This window comes from Callorhinus ursinus, unplaced genomic scaffold, assembly GCF_003265705.2.
Source record: "Callorhinus ursinus isolate GAN/ISIS: 27379988/994484 unplaced genomic scaffold, GSC_fseal_2.0 scaffold72, whole genome shotgun sequence".
Classification (NCBI taxonomy): Eukaryota; Metazoa; Chordata; class Mammalia; order Carnivora; family Otariidae; genus Callorhinus; species Callorhinus ursinus.
The window spans coordinates 5,005,493-5,020,331 of NW_027397134.1; the positions used below are offsets into that span (position 1 = coordinate 5,005,493).

Below are 14,839 nucleotides of genomic sequence, written 5' to 3' on the forward strand. Positions count from 1 at the left end.
GAAAGAAGGGTCTCCTCATCTTGTACTTGGAATGGCCATGAAGTGACCTGGGCTGGGTGTGGCTGTCCAGTCTTGGATTCTTCTACCAGAGGTAGCTCCACCCCACCCCCACATCCCAGAGGAGAAGCTGAGGCCCACTGAAGGCAGATGGAAGGGTGGCCCAGGTCATGTTTCTGGTCTGTGGCAGAGGGTCTTACAACCAGGGACCCTCATCTCCATCGGGGCTTTCCTGGCACGGGATGAGGAGTGGTGGGAGGGATTTTAACAGAAATGAAAAATGTGGAAGCGTTCTGAGTGACGTCACCAGGCTCCAGTAGTCCCGTCCGTTGGTTGGTTGACGATCTGACACCAAGGATGTGGAAGAGGGAATTGGATTCCAGGTGGGGATGGAACCCCAAAGGCTCTCCCTGCCCTAGGTCCCAAGACACTGTAACTGGTTAATTTCTTACAACCCCAGGGTATATGACAGAGGAGAAATGGGGGCTTGAGCCAAGGTCCCCTCCCACGCTGGACCCAGGCAAAGGGCCAGCCCTCTTTGGCCTCGATTGAGCCACGATAGCGCCCTTAGTGCCGGGTCGGGTTCCAGGCCATGCCCCCATATTTTAAGAGGCTGAGCTGAGCTTTCTGCCGCCCGCTGGCCTTCACCGAGACACTGAGAGCTCGCCTTTGTCTAGCCCGCTGGGCGGGAGGAGAGCGCTAATCCCTGCTCTGACCGGTCTGGAGGAGGTGCGTCCCATCCTCCGGAGACTGTCTGGTGGCCTCACTTGGCGCCCTTCGCTCTTGGAGCGGGGCCCTGAGGGACGGAGGCGGCCACCCCCGGCGGGTCGGGAGGAGGCTGGAGGAATGCGGACGCGGTGCGCGGCGGCCCTGCCGCGCTCCGGCTGACTGGCTGGCGGGCAGGCGGAGCAGGGCGCTCGGCTCCTCTCCGCTCGGAGCTCGTGGGCTGGCCGCTGTCCGCGGTGCTGAAGGGACGGCCTCGGCGGGGAGGCGGGCCCGGGGCCACCGGGTAGCACACACCCAATCCGGGGACCGCCCTCCTTCTCCCGGGCTTGGCGCGGCGGTGGCAGCCGGCACTGCACCGAGATGGACTGAGAGCGCGGCGGCGGGAAGGCAGCGGCGGCGGCGGCAGCTGCAAGAGCTCCCGCAGCCTCAGGGCCAGACCCACTTCCACATCCGGGAGCCCCTTCCTGGGGTGAGTTGGGGCAGGCGGAGCAAGCGTGGGGCGGGCGGATCCCGAGGCATGGGATCTCTTGGGCTTTTAAATTTTCCTTACCCATTGTAAATTTCTTCCAGCCCTGATCTTGAGCAGCCTACAGGACTGAGAGCTCAGATCTCTGCCCTGGTTCTGACTCAGTCCTGGGATAGAGGGCAGACCCCTCTGCCCTCACGAGCCAGGGGACAAAGGGTTTAGCTAGAAGTCTAAGGGCAGTCACTACGCATGTCTTCTTCACCAGCCTGGGTGCTGCCCACCATATGACCCTGAGAAGGGTTGTTTGCCCAGGTTGGTGTCACAAGGGCGATACTCTCCCCTCTCTGTGCCAGGGACTGGCCCATGTAGACCAGCCACTGGAATTCAGCCCAGACAGAGGCCAACCATCTTTTAGCAGGGAAGGTAGGCTTGAGTCTTCCCCAGGGGCTGCAAGCAAGAGGTAAAGCCCTCTCCCCGCCTTACTCCAGTCTCCTTGGGCACCTGAACTGCCATTGCTGGGCTTCAAGGGCAAGGGTCACTTGAGTGCACCTGGCTGTTGGGAGTGAGCTGGACTGAGGCAGAAGAGCTTTGGAGTGGATACTGGGCAGGCACTCCCTGCTACTGTGTGTGTGTGTGTGTGTGTGTGTGTGTTTTCCCAGCACGCAAAGGGGATTTTAAACTCTGGTGGTGCCTGTCACAGGAAAAGCCCTTCTCCAGATGGCCTGTGCCTCTGAGTAAGCAGTTTGGGGTCACGCTGGGCAACTACCCAGCCAGGAGGCTTGGGCTTCCTCAGTCCTTAAAGCTGCCCCCCTCCTGCCTTGAGCCATCCACTGAAGGGGGAGATGTGTTTAAACTTGATGGGTCACCTCTGCCTTCGATCCCACCAGCATTCGGTTCCCATCTCCATCACCTGGCAAGGTCAGACAGAAAGACCTCTTGACTCCTAGAACCTGTTGGGTGGGCTATTGCGGGGCTCTACTGCCTCGACAAAGGACTTTTGGTGTGTTGGGGAGGTGAAGGGGTGGAAGGAAGTGGGGTGGAGTTGGAGGGACCATCCTCCAGGGCCCTGGAGAGGTCTAGATTCCAAGCCTTGTAAAGTGCCTGTTGTAACCAGGTGGATGTAAATGAATATTCTTAATCTCAACAGGCTCATGCTGGAGGACTGGGGTCTGTGTTTTGTTCTGACTGTCTAGCCTAAGCTATGTGCATCAGAAATGACTCTGGTGGGCAGTTTCCTTGGATCATCGAATGCCTGGTGGTGGTGGTGCCAAAGAATTGAAAGAGAGGTGGAAAAGACGTGTGAGATGATGTGCTGGTTTTAGGGTCAGGGTGAGCTGCAATGGTGCTGCAGTGCTGATGGAAATGTATGCCAAGAGTGTGGTAGCATTCCTGGGTACCATTTGGTACCAGGTACCATTTATCGCTGGCCAGTGTTCTGCAGAGAGGAAAGTCATACTGGGGAAAGTATAATAACTGCATATCTAACATATACTTGATTTACATTATTCTTGACCACTTTTTTTCCACCCCAAAACATTTTTGTTTTGAGTAGGTAAGTTTTGACCTACCATGTAAATGCTTTGTATTTTGGCCAGATGAATAACCTCTTTAGAGAGTAGTTGTCTGGAAGGATGGCTGACTCATAACTGTACTTTGACAGCATTCTTGCTGACTTGGTTCATAAAAATATGAAGTCCAAAATGCATAAAATACAGGCTGGCTAAGCAGCAGGCCATTGCTTTTGCTTTGGAAAAACGATGTATTTGAGCTTTGCATGTTGTTTGTTTTGAAAATACATTTATAGGCCCCAAGTTTTCTGTAACTAGATCAAGTTGGGGTATATATATATATTTAGCCTGCTCTACACCTGTAATGCAATCAGGCTGCCTATTTTTACTCACAATATGAGCAACTTAAAACCTCCTCAATAATTAAGGTGGGCTCAAGTTCTCCTCTGTAACTGAGAAAGATAACATATGAGGGTTGTCTAGGTGATACACAGTTCTAGATCCAGCTCACAGTCTCTGTTCAGAAGTCTTGCACTTGGTGGGGCACCTTGGTGGCTCAGTCATTAAGCGTCTGCCTTCGGCTCAGGTCATGATCCAGGGTCCTGGGATCAGGCCCCACGGCGGGCTCCCTGCTCTGCGGGTAGCCTGCTTCTCCCTCTCCCACTCCTCCTGCTTGTGTTCCCTCTCTCACTGTGTCTCTCTCTGTCAAATAAATAAAATCTTAAAAAAAAAAGAAGTCTTGCACTTGGTTATATCACATGCAAGCCTTCATCTATGTACAGTTATAAAATGTACATGAAAAATATGAACAGAACCTTTCTGACTGGATTTCTCAAGGCCACGGCAGAAAATATATAGTGATGAATATATGGCAATAGAACAAGTTTCATTTTGGTGAAAGTAATTCATCTTGGGTTCCTGGTAGAGTGCTGTTAGGGATAATGTTAATAGCTGTGGTGTGTAAAGGAGTGAAAAAAGACCGCGCTTTGTAGATTGAGAGACCCCAGTTAAAATTCCCATTTCATCTCTTATTAACTATATGCCATGATTTAGCCTCTCTGAGCCTCAGGGTTTTTTTTTTCTTTTTTAGATGTATTTATTTGAAAGAGAGAGAGCAGAGGGAGGGGCAGAGGGAGAGAAGCAGACTCCCTGCTGAGTGCGGAGCCCTTTGCAGGGCTGCATCTCACCACCCTGAGATCATGACCTGATCCAAAATCAAGAATTGGACGCTTAGCTGACTGAGGCACCCAGGTGCCCCCTGAGCCTCAATTTGTAAGATAGAGAAAGTAACAGCTGCCTGATATGTAAACTTAGCACAGGATTATGGGGATTCAGTGTTATCCTTGATATCTCTTGCCATAGTGTACTGCCACTGGTTATTAGAAGAATCTGAGCATATCGGGACAAAAATCCCCACACATCAGTGTTTATACTAAAACCATGACGGTGGTTTGCTTTGGGGTAGCCCGGTCCTGCTGGAGGTAATGTTCCCAAGGTGGAGGCTGTCTTTGGGTCCTCTGTCATCCAGGGACCTTGGCTGGCCAGCAGTGGAGCTTGGGCAAAAGGACAAGGGGAGTGTTCCCTACAGGAAGAAGGGACTTACATGCCAAAGGCCACGAGAAACCCCTTCCAGGAAAGGCTATATGACAGGGGATGTTTTCTTGTGGGGGGAGGTTGCTGCTGTCCCTCCTGAGGTTCCCTCTCTCTAATACTGGGTTGTCCTTCAACAATGTGTGTCCTCTCTTCCTGCTTATGTCCCCCATTCCCTGTGGACGCTGGCTGGACTTTCCTGTAGTAACTCAGTCCTCATAACAACCCTGTGGAATAGAACCATTACCACACCCTCTGATGTGCCTGAGGAAACTGAGGCTCAGAGGTTAGATCACAGGTGCCTAAGGTCTGACTGTGGCACCTGCCTGGCTGGTCTGAGGAGGGGGCCTCACAGATGAGCTGATGGCACAGAATGGGGGAGTGACGCACCCACAGTCATCTTGATCTCCAGGCTCACAATCCAGTGCTCCCTTCTCCCACTGAGGCGATAGCACCCGTTTCTGGGTGGCCAGAGGAAGAAGAGTAAGCAGGGGTTAGGATCAGCTGTTCAGAAAGAATCATGACCTGGAGGAGTTAGTGTCTGAGACCTTCCCTTTCAGGGTTGCCAGATCTTCCCATCCTCGCCCGGGGATGAGGCTTGCTGGTGATCGGGCAGCAGGGACAGCAGCTGCAGCGGTACGCAGAGCTGGAAGGTAGAGGGGCCCTTTGGAAATCGATGAGGTCAGCCTCTCCTGATACGAAGAGCCTGAGGCCCAGAGAGGGAATGAATCACCCATGAAAGTAGGGGGAGTGGAGAGAAGGGTCTTTATTCCATCCCCTAAGGCAAGAGCCTTTCCTAATGCTGTGCCTCTGTGCCTCCCAGGAAAGTCTGGGGTGGTTGGAAGTTGCTGGTGGCTCTGTCAGCAAGGGCATCCTAAGTCCCTGGACCTCTACTGATGGCAGAGATGCCCCCGAGGTGGACAGCTCTCCGTGCCCCTGGCTCTCTTGTCTGGGAACCCGCTCCATCTGGCCTCTGCTGGCACACACGGTAGCCCTTTGCAGACTGCATTGATCTCCATTTCCCCGAGGTGATGAGGTAATTTAAAGGTGATTCAGTTGAGTTTCTAGTTCCCTTGGCTTGAGACCTTTCTTCCAAAACGCCTGCTGCTAACAGCCTGGGTACCAGGCATTGATAGAAAAAGACGTGTTTGTTGCCCATAAACTTGAATTATTTACAAAGTGTATGGACTCTATAACTGCTTTGCACACATGCCCCGCTTCAGGGGTTACTTAATGAGTGCACCCGTGAGCTGGCTTTTTAAATCGAATGGCATTTCATGAGGCTAAACTGATCGCCGTTCCTGCAGGCACGCTGCTCTCCCTGGGCTGCCCCTTTCAGTCACTGGCCCCTGAACCCCAGCCCCTGCAAGCTTCAACTCCTTCCTCTCCTTGCTGCCTGAGGTCATGCCCTGTCCATTCTATCACATTTTCTCTGGATTCTCTCCTTGCCCTGTCACTGCCCTCATTATTGGTAGTGACTCCCTGCCCTGGGTGGCTCCTTTTAGACTTGCCCCTCTATGCCTCAGGCAGATTCATCTTTCAGGAACACTGGTTCTGCTCTTGTCACTGCTTTCCTGATGAACCTTCCCTGGTTCCCTACTGCCCTCACCCCCTATGGCCTCCACGGTACCAGGGCAGAAGCCTCAGCCCAGGCTGAAAAACCTTTCTGCAGGCTGACCCAGCTCCCTGCAGTGCCAAGCACAGAGCCAAGGCTTCTCGTGCAGCCCGGCTCTCCCTCATCTCTCATGTAGTGTTCCTCCTTCCTCCTGGACATGTCCCTTCCCTCCCCCACCTCCTCCAGGCCCAGCTTCAGAGCTGCCTCCTTCAAGATGCCGTCCTCCTCTGACTTTTCCTCCCCTGCTTAGACCCAGAGCACCCTGGCTCAGTCATCCGTGAACAGTTCTATCAATAGTGATGCCAAAGTGAGGGCTATGGGTTGTATTGTGTTCCCCCAAAAGCTATATTAAAGACCTAACCCCTCAGTACCTGTGAATGTGACTGGAAGTAGGGTCTTTGCAGATGTCATCAAGTTAAGATGAGGTCATGAGTGTGGTCCCTAATCCAATAGGACTGATGTCCCTCTAAAACGAGGGAAATTTGGACTCAGACACAGGCACAAAGGGGAGGGCCATGTGAAGAGACCAGAGGCAGAGACCCCACTTATGCTGCCACAAGCCAAAGAACACCCGGGACCACCAGGAACTAACAGAGGCCAGGAAAGATCCTTCCCTCAACCTTCAGAGGGAGCATGGCTCTACCAACACCTTGATGGTAGATTCCTGGCCTCCCGAGTTGTGAGAGAATAAATTACTGTTGTTGGAAGCTATCCAGGTTGTGGTGGCCCTAGGAGACTAATATAGTGAGTGCACCCCCTTCCCAGCCCTCAAGGTGCTGACCATTTATTTGCAGGGGGGGCAGACAAGATCCTTATGAGTCAGTGTGATGAGTGCTGCAAGCGATGCATATGGGTGTGATGAGAACCCTGAGGAAGGGCCCTTCTCCAAAGAGTCTTCTATCCCCTCTCCGGGGTTGCAGCTGTCAAGTAAGGCTCCCTTGAGGAGGGGCCCACACCTGGTATCCAGAGATGACAGGAGCCAGCCCAGGGAAGGAAAGGCAGGGCATGTCAGCCAGGTGAGCAAAGGCAGGGGAGGGAGGAACAGGGGTGAAGCTAAGGAGTAAGAAGTGGGGAATTGCTGAGGCCCACAAGGCTTAGCTCCTGATGGGCCATGATATGCCAAGGAGTGTGAACTTGAACTTGCTGCTGTGGGTATCAGGGAGCCATGGAAGGGAAGTGACAGAGAGCAGATGGTGTATTTTCAGTAAATTGTCCCCATGGCAGCTTATAGGATGGATCAGAAAGGATGAACGTGGAAGCTGAGACCTTGGAAGTGAGCAGGTGCGTGGTTTACTCCCCCCAGGTGGAGAATAGGATATAGATTTGCAAACCATTTTGAAGTTAACATCCTTACAACTTGAGGATGCACTGCGTGTCGGGGCCCAATGTGAGGGAGAAACCGTAAGAGCTGACCCTCAGGTCTCCCGCCTGGTGCCTGTGGGCAGAAAGGATTGTCTGGAGGGGGAAAGGTGGTCATGAGGGAGCAGAGGAGAGATACTGGGCTCAGTTGGGGTCAGGTTGATGGGGGGAGAGGACTTGCAGGTGGCCTTGGGGATCTGGAGCTTGAAGGGGAGGGCCCAGCAATGGTACAGATGGGGAATCATGAACAGGGAGACAGGACAATGAGCCACGGGCATGGGCACCATCACTTGGGCTCCACCCAGTAGAGAGTGGGAAGAACATGGGAGTGAGGACTGACTCCTGCCTGGGAGCAGGGAGACAGGAGGTTGGAGGGCAGTGGGGGTGTGGCTACAGGGCAGGAAGCAGGGGGGTTTCAGTAAGAGGCCACTGGTGTGACTCATGCTTGCCACAGTATGGGCACCAGAGGGGGCGTCCGACGGGCCTGCTGCATTTAGGGATGACTTTTTTGAGCTGCAGCATATCTCTCACTTCTTCCCTGTGTCTTTGGTTGACGCTTGCCTCCAACATCCTCTCTCCTTTTCTGGCACTTCTCCTGACACCTCTCTGGACCCTGCAACCCAGAGCAACCCTGGTGAGGTGAGCACAGGTGGATCCACGTGGTGGCCTCTTCTGAGCCTCATCCCTGAGCCACCGCCGCGGCTCTCAAGGTCACTGGTGGCCGTGGCCGTGAGCATCTGCCAACAGCCTGGTGGCTGAGTGTGGGGTGAGGCCTGCAGCCTGGCCGAGTGACGGGTGCCTGAGCCTTTTGCCTCCCACACCTGGTTGCAGCTGTGTCCGTTCTTTGCAGGGCCCGTCACCATGGGCCGCTCTGCTCCTCCGCCTCATGGGGATTGCGCCACGGGTGCGTCAACTGATCCAGCCCCTCTCTGATTGCTGCCTGCCAGGTTGGTCTGTGTGCATTGATGTGGTGGCTTCTCTGATGTGACTTCTGGGCCCTCCTGCCTCCAAACTCACTCATTATGCACCTCCCTTCATGCCTGACCTTCCACCATTGGAGAGTCTTTTGTAGGGTCTCAGGTTTCAACATGAGCAGGAGTTGATCCTGGCACACTCTTACCAATTGTAATTTGTTGAGAGATGGCATTCGTTAGGAAATACAAGCTTGTAAAATGTTTAAATGACTCTGAAATATATAACAAAAGTTAGTCATCTTTCATTACCTCCCTCCCAAGAAATAATACACACCCATTGGTTAGCAGTGGTACTTTTCCTGGTCCTTTCCCATGCTTTTACAAAGACATGTAAGTTCACACCACCCCCCCACCCCCCACGCCCTTACGTATATGTAAATGAGATCGTTTTGTGGATACTGATAAGCAGCTTGCTTTTTCCCTTACGAACATATTTTGGAGATATTTACATGTCGACGCAAATAGACCTAGCTCATTTTAGAAATAACTGCATAGAATTCTAAAGTGTATCATAATTTATTTAATCATTTCCCACTTGATGGACAGTTAGGTTCTTTGCATTTTACTGCTATTTCACAGAGTGCTGTGTGGACCTGCTTGTATGTGCAAATTAATGCACGTGTGTATAGATTCCTGGGAGTAGAATTGCTAGACTAGAAGAGGGAACCCATGATGGATATCAACACACACTATCAAATTGTCAGCCAAAAAGAGGACATGAATTTATATCTCCCAATAGTGTGGATTGTCAACAGAAGCTCCCCCATCATTCTTTTTACGCTTTGTTGCTCTGATGGGTGAATGATGAGGCATTTCTTTGCTCTGTTTTGTCTTTCCCTTATGACCAGTAGAGATTGAGTATACTTTTATCTGTTTGTTGACGAATCATGTACATTTTGTGACTTGTATGTTCATATTTATTGCCATTTTACTGTCTAGATATTTGTGTCTTTATGCTGATTTGTAGGAGCTCACTCTGAGTTATGGTTATTTCTCCTTTGTCAGTTATTAATTTTTCAAGTATTTTCTGTGTTGCTTATCTTTTAACTCGATTTATGGTAGCTGTGGAGCTATGGACTTTCTAAACATTCATGTTGTAAGATCAATCAATCAGAGCCTTAATTTTTCGTAATGGGGAGAAGTGGAGCTTGGAGGTTTAAGATGTTGCATTAGTGACCCTTTTTGGTCTGTGCTTGCTATTTGACTTTGCACAAAACCCCTTAACTTCACTAAACTCTCATTTTGCCAGCTATGTACGGTGATGTCTGTCCTGCCCAACCTCATCCCAGCTGCCATGGGGGTCCCGGGAGAAGCGGTCTTGCAGGACTTCATAGTTGTTCTGAACTTCACAGTAAAACTAAATCACTGATGGACACTGAGACCCAATCTTCCAGCACGGGCCTCGCGTTGGTGGTGGTTTTCAGGGCGCCAAGCCCCCGCGTCAGACCTGGCTCACTTTTCCCAGATGTCTTTTGCGTGCCTGCCCTGTGCCGGTGATGTCATCCTCAGGGCTCTTCAAAGGGAGGTATATTTGTTTGCTGGGGCTGCCCCAAAATACCAGAGACTGGGTGGCTTAAACAACAGAAAAGTACTTTCTCACAGTTCTGAGATCGAGGTGTCAGCAGGTTTGGTTTCTTCTGAGGCCTCTCTCCTCGGCTCGTAGGTGGTTGCCTCCTCGGTCTGCATGTGTCTGCATCCTGACCTCCTCCTCTTATAAAGACACCAGTCATATTGAATAGGGGTCCATCTATAGGACCTCATTTTACCTTAGTCACCTCTTCAAAGGCTCTGTCTCCAAATATAGTCACATTCTGAGGTACTGTGGGTTTGAACCTCCACGTGTGAATTTGGAGGGGAGAGGACACAATTCAGCCCACAACAGGGGGCCAGGCCTGTGTCTGGATGAGAATCAGGGAAGTGATACTCAGAGAGGCTCCTGGACTTGCCTCATATCACCCAGGGCACAGGTTGCAGCTCTGTGCTCAGACCCACACATCTGACCCCCGAGTGCAGGCCTCCCCCAGGGCAGCCTGAGTGAGGTTGACACTGCCCTGACTTCTCATTCACTGGTCCCATCCTGTCCCCCTGCTGTCCTGTTGCCTCATACCCCACACTCCCTGAGCAGGGCACCTCCTCCCAGCCGACTCTTCTGTACTTCCTTTGGCCCCTTAGGAAAGGGTTTGAAATAATTCATTTGATTGAATGTAACTTGCTCAATTTTTTTGTTGTTGTGGAAAAATATGTGGAATATATATGTGGAAAACTATGCGGACAAAGTAAGATAAAGAGCATTTGGAATATAGGCAACTCTCCAGTAATCTCACAGCCTCGCAAAACTGTTTTTGATTTTGCGTGTTCCCTGCTCTTCCCCACCCTGCACACACACCCGTGTCTCACATCTTTGGCATCATATTGCACATGGCCTTCATGTCTGCCTTTTTCACCCCACTTTATAACTAACAGTCTATCTTTATAATGGTCATTTTAATGGCTGTGTAATATTCCGCCGAGCTGATGCACTCTCATGTTTTGAATTATCCACTGATTTTTGTGCATCTGAGTTCCGCCTTATGCTATTGCACAGATAATGATGCAGTGAGTGTCCTTGTACTGAACGCTCTTTGTTTCTCTTGAATTATTTCCTGAGGGAAAATTCCCAGGAGTCAGATTACTGAGTTAAGGGAAGCAACATCATCACAGCGCCTCAGTGAGCCATAATATCTCTTTCTGGAACGAGTGTACCGATATTCTGTGCCACCAACCAAGAATGAGCACGCGAGCTTCACTGTCATCTCACTTGCATTTGGTGTTAATAATTAAATACATTTGGGGCCATTTTAATATAGTTAAAAGGGTACCTGCCTCAAGGCTGCTTTAATTTGTACTTTTTTAATGGCCAAGAAAGAAGGAGGAACATTCTGCAGTAGATTTGTATTTTCAATTATTTCTGTTGTTGCTTTTTTTAAAAAAGGAATAATTGAAGACCAGACAAATGGGTAGTAACCCCTTGGGAATCCCAGCTCTTTGATCGTCTTGAGGGATTTGTTGGTCAAAGTGATATTTAGACCCCCTCAACAAGCAAAGGCCTTTTGGTCAATAACTGGTATAAGCGATTGAATGGGCCAGCTGGGCCAGCCACTTCTGGGAACAGAAAGGTCTAAGAAGAGGCCAGCATCCTCAGAGCTGCCTGCTGGGACCTCACCCCGCTCTCCTCGGGGTCCTCCAGGTGACCCAGTGCTCAGGCAGGCCACTCCTTCCAAACACATGTGCAGGGATACAGTGCAGCCCCTGGCTCGCTCTAGAACAGCTAGGGAGGTAGCCTCCGGGGCTGCTACTAGTAGCAAGAGGCACGTGCTGGCAGAGCCAGGCCAGGCACCATCCCCAGTGAAATCTGTCTCGTGTTTGCCGTTTTTCAAACTCCCCTATTCCATCTTTCTAATCTGAAATAATCAACAATAAATTGAAAGTTTTTTCCCCCTTGGAAGTTTATTTTAATTGCCTAGCAGCGTATTATCATAAATTGCTGTCAAATTAATTCTTTGGCTTTGGTGCAGACTCATTTATTAATGATGATAGCAGTCAGCATCTCTGCGTGGCTATTCTTAGAACACTGCCGTATTAAAGGGCTTCATTCTTAAGATATCTCCACAAGGAATTTGTATCTTATGAAGACCTTTGGGGAGCTTGATTCTCCAGACAACACCGAAGGTAAGAAGGTGGTGGGGGTTTTGTAGGTTGAGCCAAATAGGGCTCCCGATAAAGTGGTTTTCATTGATTGATTTGTCAATGAATTTATTTATCTGTTTATTCCTGTGCTCATTTATTCAATGTCTGCTTACCACATGCTGGGCCACCCGAGAGGCTGAGAACAGTAAGAAAAGAACACAGTCTCTGCCTTCAAGGAGTTTGCCGTCTGTTGTGGGAGATAGACAAGTAAATAGGAACCCCCACTGAAGGGCAAGTTAGGTCCTGGGAAAGAAAGAAGCCCGGGGCATTCTGGAAGCCCAGACTGGAAGAAATTCACCTGTGATTCTAGTATTTTAACATTTCCGGGTATGGATAGTTTTCACACAATTATAAATATACTGCATGATTTGCCTTTTTCCTCAGCATTTTCTTTTTAAGCAGTTTCTTATTTCTGCAGAGTCATCACACACATAAGTCTGAATGGCTCCATGATATTCTGTGAAGTTGATGAAATAAACATTGGCCTCCTATTAGGATCTTGGGTTGCTTCTGGTTTTTTGCAACAAATGGTGTTGGAGCTTTGTGCCCCTTTCCCATTGTTCCCTTGTGATGAATCCCAGGGGATTCACCATTCTAGGCCGGAGGGCAGGGACGTGGGTTTGTGGTTCTGAGCTACCACATGCTCCCCCACCCGGCCTGAGGCCTCATACCAGTTTCCAGGGACCTGTTTCTCTGTTGCCTCCAGGACTGGGGTGGGCAACAAATACACCCACCCACCCCACGCACGCATGTCTGTGTGAATTTTAGTTGAGTGGATGTGTGTACCATATTACTGAGCAAAGGAGGGAACATACTGGAAACAGAGCCTGCATAACAATGTTCTGGTAGCAAGTGGAAATGGGGAGGCCAGCCTCTAGGGAGGCTGTTGCAGCAGCAGCAGCCCAGGGGGGATGTGACAAGGGAAATGTCACCATAGACTTGCGGGGAAGCCAAAAACTCGGAAGTGACCAAAGCAACTTGATGAGGGGTGAAATACAGCCTAGAGGGAGGGTTGCAATTGCCTCCAGGGTTGTCACTGCAGGGCATTTGGGGTGAGTGGATCTCAGGAAGATCACGGAGTTAGTGCACTTGATTTTAGGACATCATGTGTAAGGTGTTGGCGGCTGTCCACCTGGAGCTCTTCAGGAGCCGCCCTCAATGAATGAATGCACATGGGGGACAGGAGCGGGCTGGGGCTCAGCCTCACGCTCACACACACGGACAGGAGGGAAACTTTGACAGGCCTCAGGTAGCCAGCAGAGCTGTTGGAATTACTCGTCGGTCATCTTATGCTCTATCTCTTGGCGTTCTCGCTGCTGGGTCACCTAAGACATTTCAGCTAATGTATCTTCTCCTTTAAGGACAAATCGGCACTCTTCCAGCTGCCTGTGAAGCTAGGTGGCAGATTTTTAAAGTATTTCACGTGAGCAGAGTCTGATAATTGTTTGATGTGACTTATAGCATAAAACAGTTATGGAGAAAGGAGAAAACGTGTGTGTGTACCTTAGTAGGACCACATGATCTTCCCTTCCTACTTCTCTTTCCTATTTTCGTTTCCTCCCTGGCTGTGTATTGTTCCCTATCTCCTCTACTATGCAGTCAGATGCAGCTGTAAGTGAGGGGAAGTGGACAAAGGAAGCAGGGGCGGTGAGCCCAGCATCCACTCACTGTGAGGAGAGGCATGATGTACTCAGCCGTTCTGTCCTCCATTCCTCAGCTCTGAGATGGAGGGCATAGCTCTGCATTCGAAAGATGCTTCCAGCTTCCAGAGTCTGTGATACTCAGAGTATCTGGTTCAGTATCCTGGGTTGGATGATTCTTCCACGTGCAGATCCTTTAAAAATTGCCTGTGTGTTTACGAACATTTCCCAAAGCACTCAGGACACTGTTATGGTCTCACCCCACTTTTCCTTACGAAGCCTCTGGGAGCCTGGGGAGCAGTATTCTGCATAAGGGACCCCACAGGACATGGTTGAGAGTGTGTCCGAGGTCAGCCAGAAGAGGCTGGGTCCAAGCCTGGTGACCCTAGGCAAGTCCCTTTACCTCAGAGCCTTAGTTTGCTCATCTGTAAAAGAGGATGTTGGTGGAACCTACCAGAGGCTATTCAGTGGGGATTAAATGAGGCAGTGCAAGAAATGTAGGTAAAGCTTGAAGCCCAGCGCTTGGCATTCCGTCAACATTCCACCACCGGTAGCCATTGCATTATTATGCTCTTCATTTTGTAGCCAAAAAATCAAGGCCCAGAGTGGCTAAAGGCCTTATATCCCCTGGATCCCCAGCAAATCTAACGCAATTGATCTAGATTAATTCTCTAGGTGAAAGAAATACTCAGTTGCTTCAAAGGCCTAGAGGGAATTATTGACCCAGCACCACCTTGCCTGAGTTTATTATAACAGGAGCTTCAATGTATATTTGAAAACCTTTAAATTGGTGAAACTTGATTCAGTTTCAATAGATTACATTTGATAGATTGTCTTGACTGAACTCCTGTGAAGAGGCAGTGTTGGAGAGGGCTTTGTCAGGGGTGGAGCCGGGGCTGAAGCCTAGTCCCAGGGCCCAGAGTTTGTCGGCCAGTGGGGCAAACGAGACCTAAACAGGGCAGAGTAAGGTGGGGGCCAGGGCCAAGAAGAGGCCCAGCCTGGGTTTGGACTGCCTTCCAGCGGCTGTGTGTGCATGCCAAGCTGTCAGTGTGGCTGGAGCGCAGGGAGGGAGGGGAACAGGTTGGGTATGCTGGCGGGGACTTAGAGACCACTGAGTGGACATGTGACAGAGTCTGAGATACATCGGAACGGGATGTCTTGGCTGTTGTACTGTGTAGGCCGTGGGGGGCGTGAGTGGAAGCCGGGGACCTGCTGGGAGGCTCTAGGAGGGTCCACAG

At 50.5% G+C, this 14,839-nt stretch overlaps 1 protein-coding gene across 4 annotated transcripts in view; it reads left to right on the forward strand.

Annotated features, from left to right (window-relative positions):
* The window catches only part of OSBP2 (oxysterol binding protein 2), a 163,099-nt gene that overhangs the window by 79,816 nt on the left and 68,444 nt on the right, over nt 1-14,839 (forward strand). Inside the window, exon 2 of one of the 4 annotated variants that reach the window (XM_025858205.2) lies at nt 11,790-11,943. The exons of the other annotated variants lie outside the window; for them this stretch is intronic. Within the exon in view, the coding sequence (XP_025713990.1) occupies nt 11,901-11,943 (43 nt within the window). The 5' untranslated portion in view covers nt 11,790-11,900. The remainder of the gene's footprint in view (nt 1-11,789; nt 11,944-14,839) is intronic. 4 annotated transcript variants of the gene reach the window in all.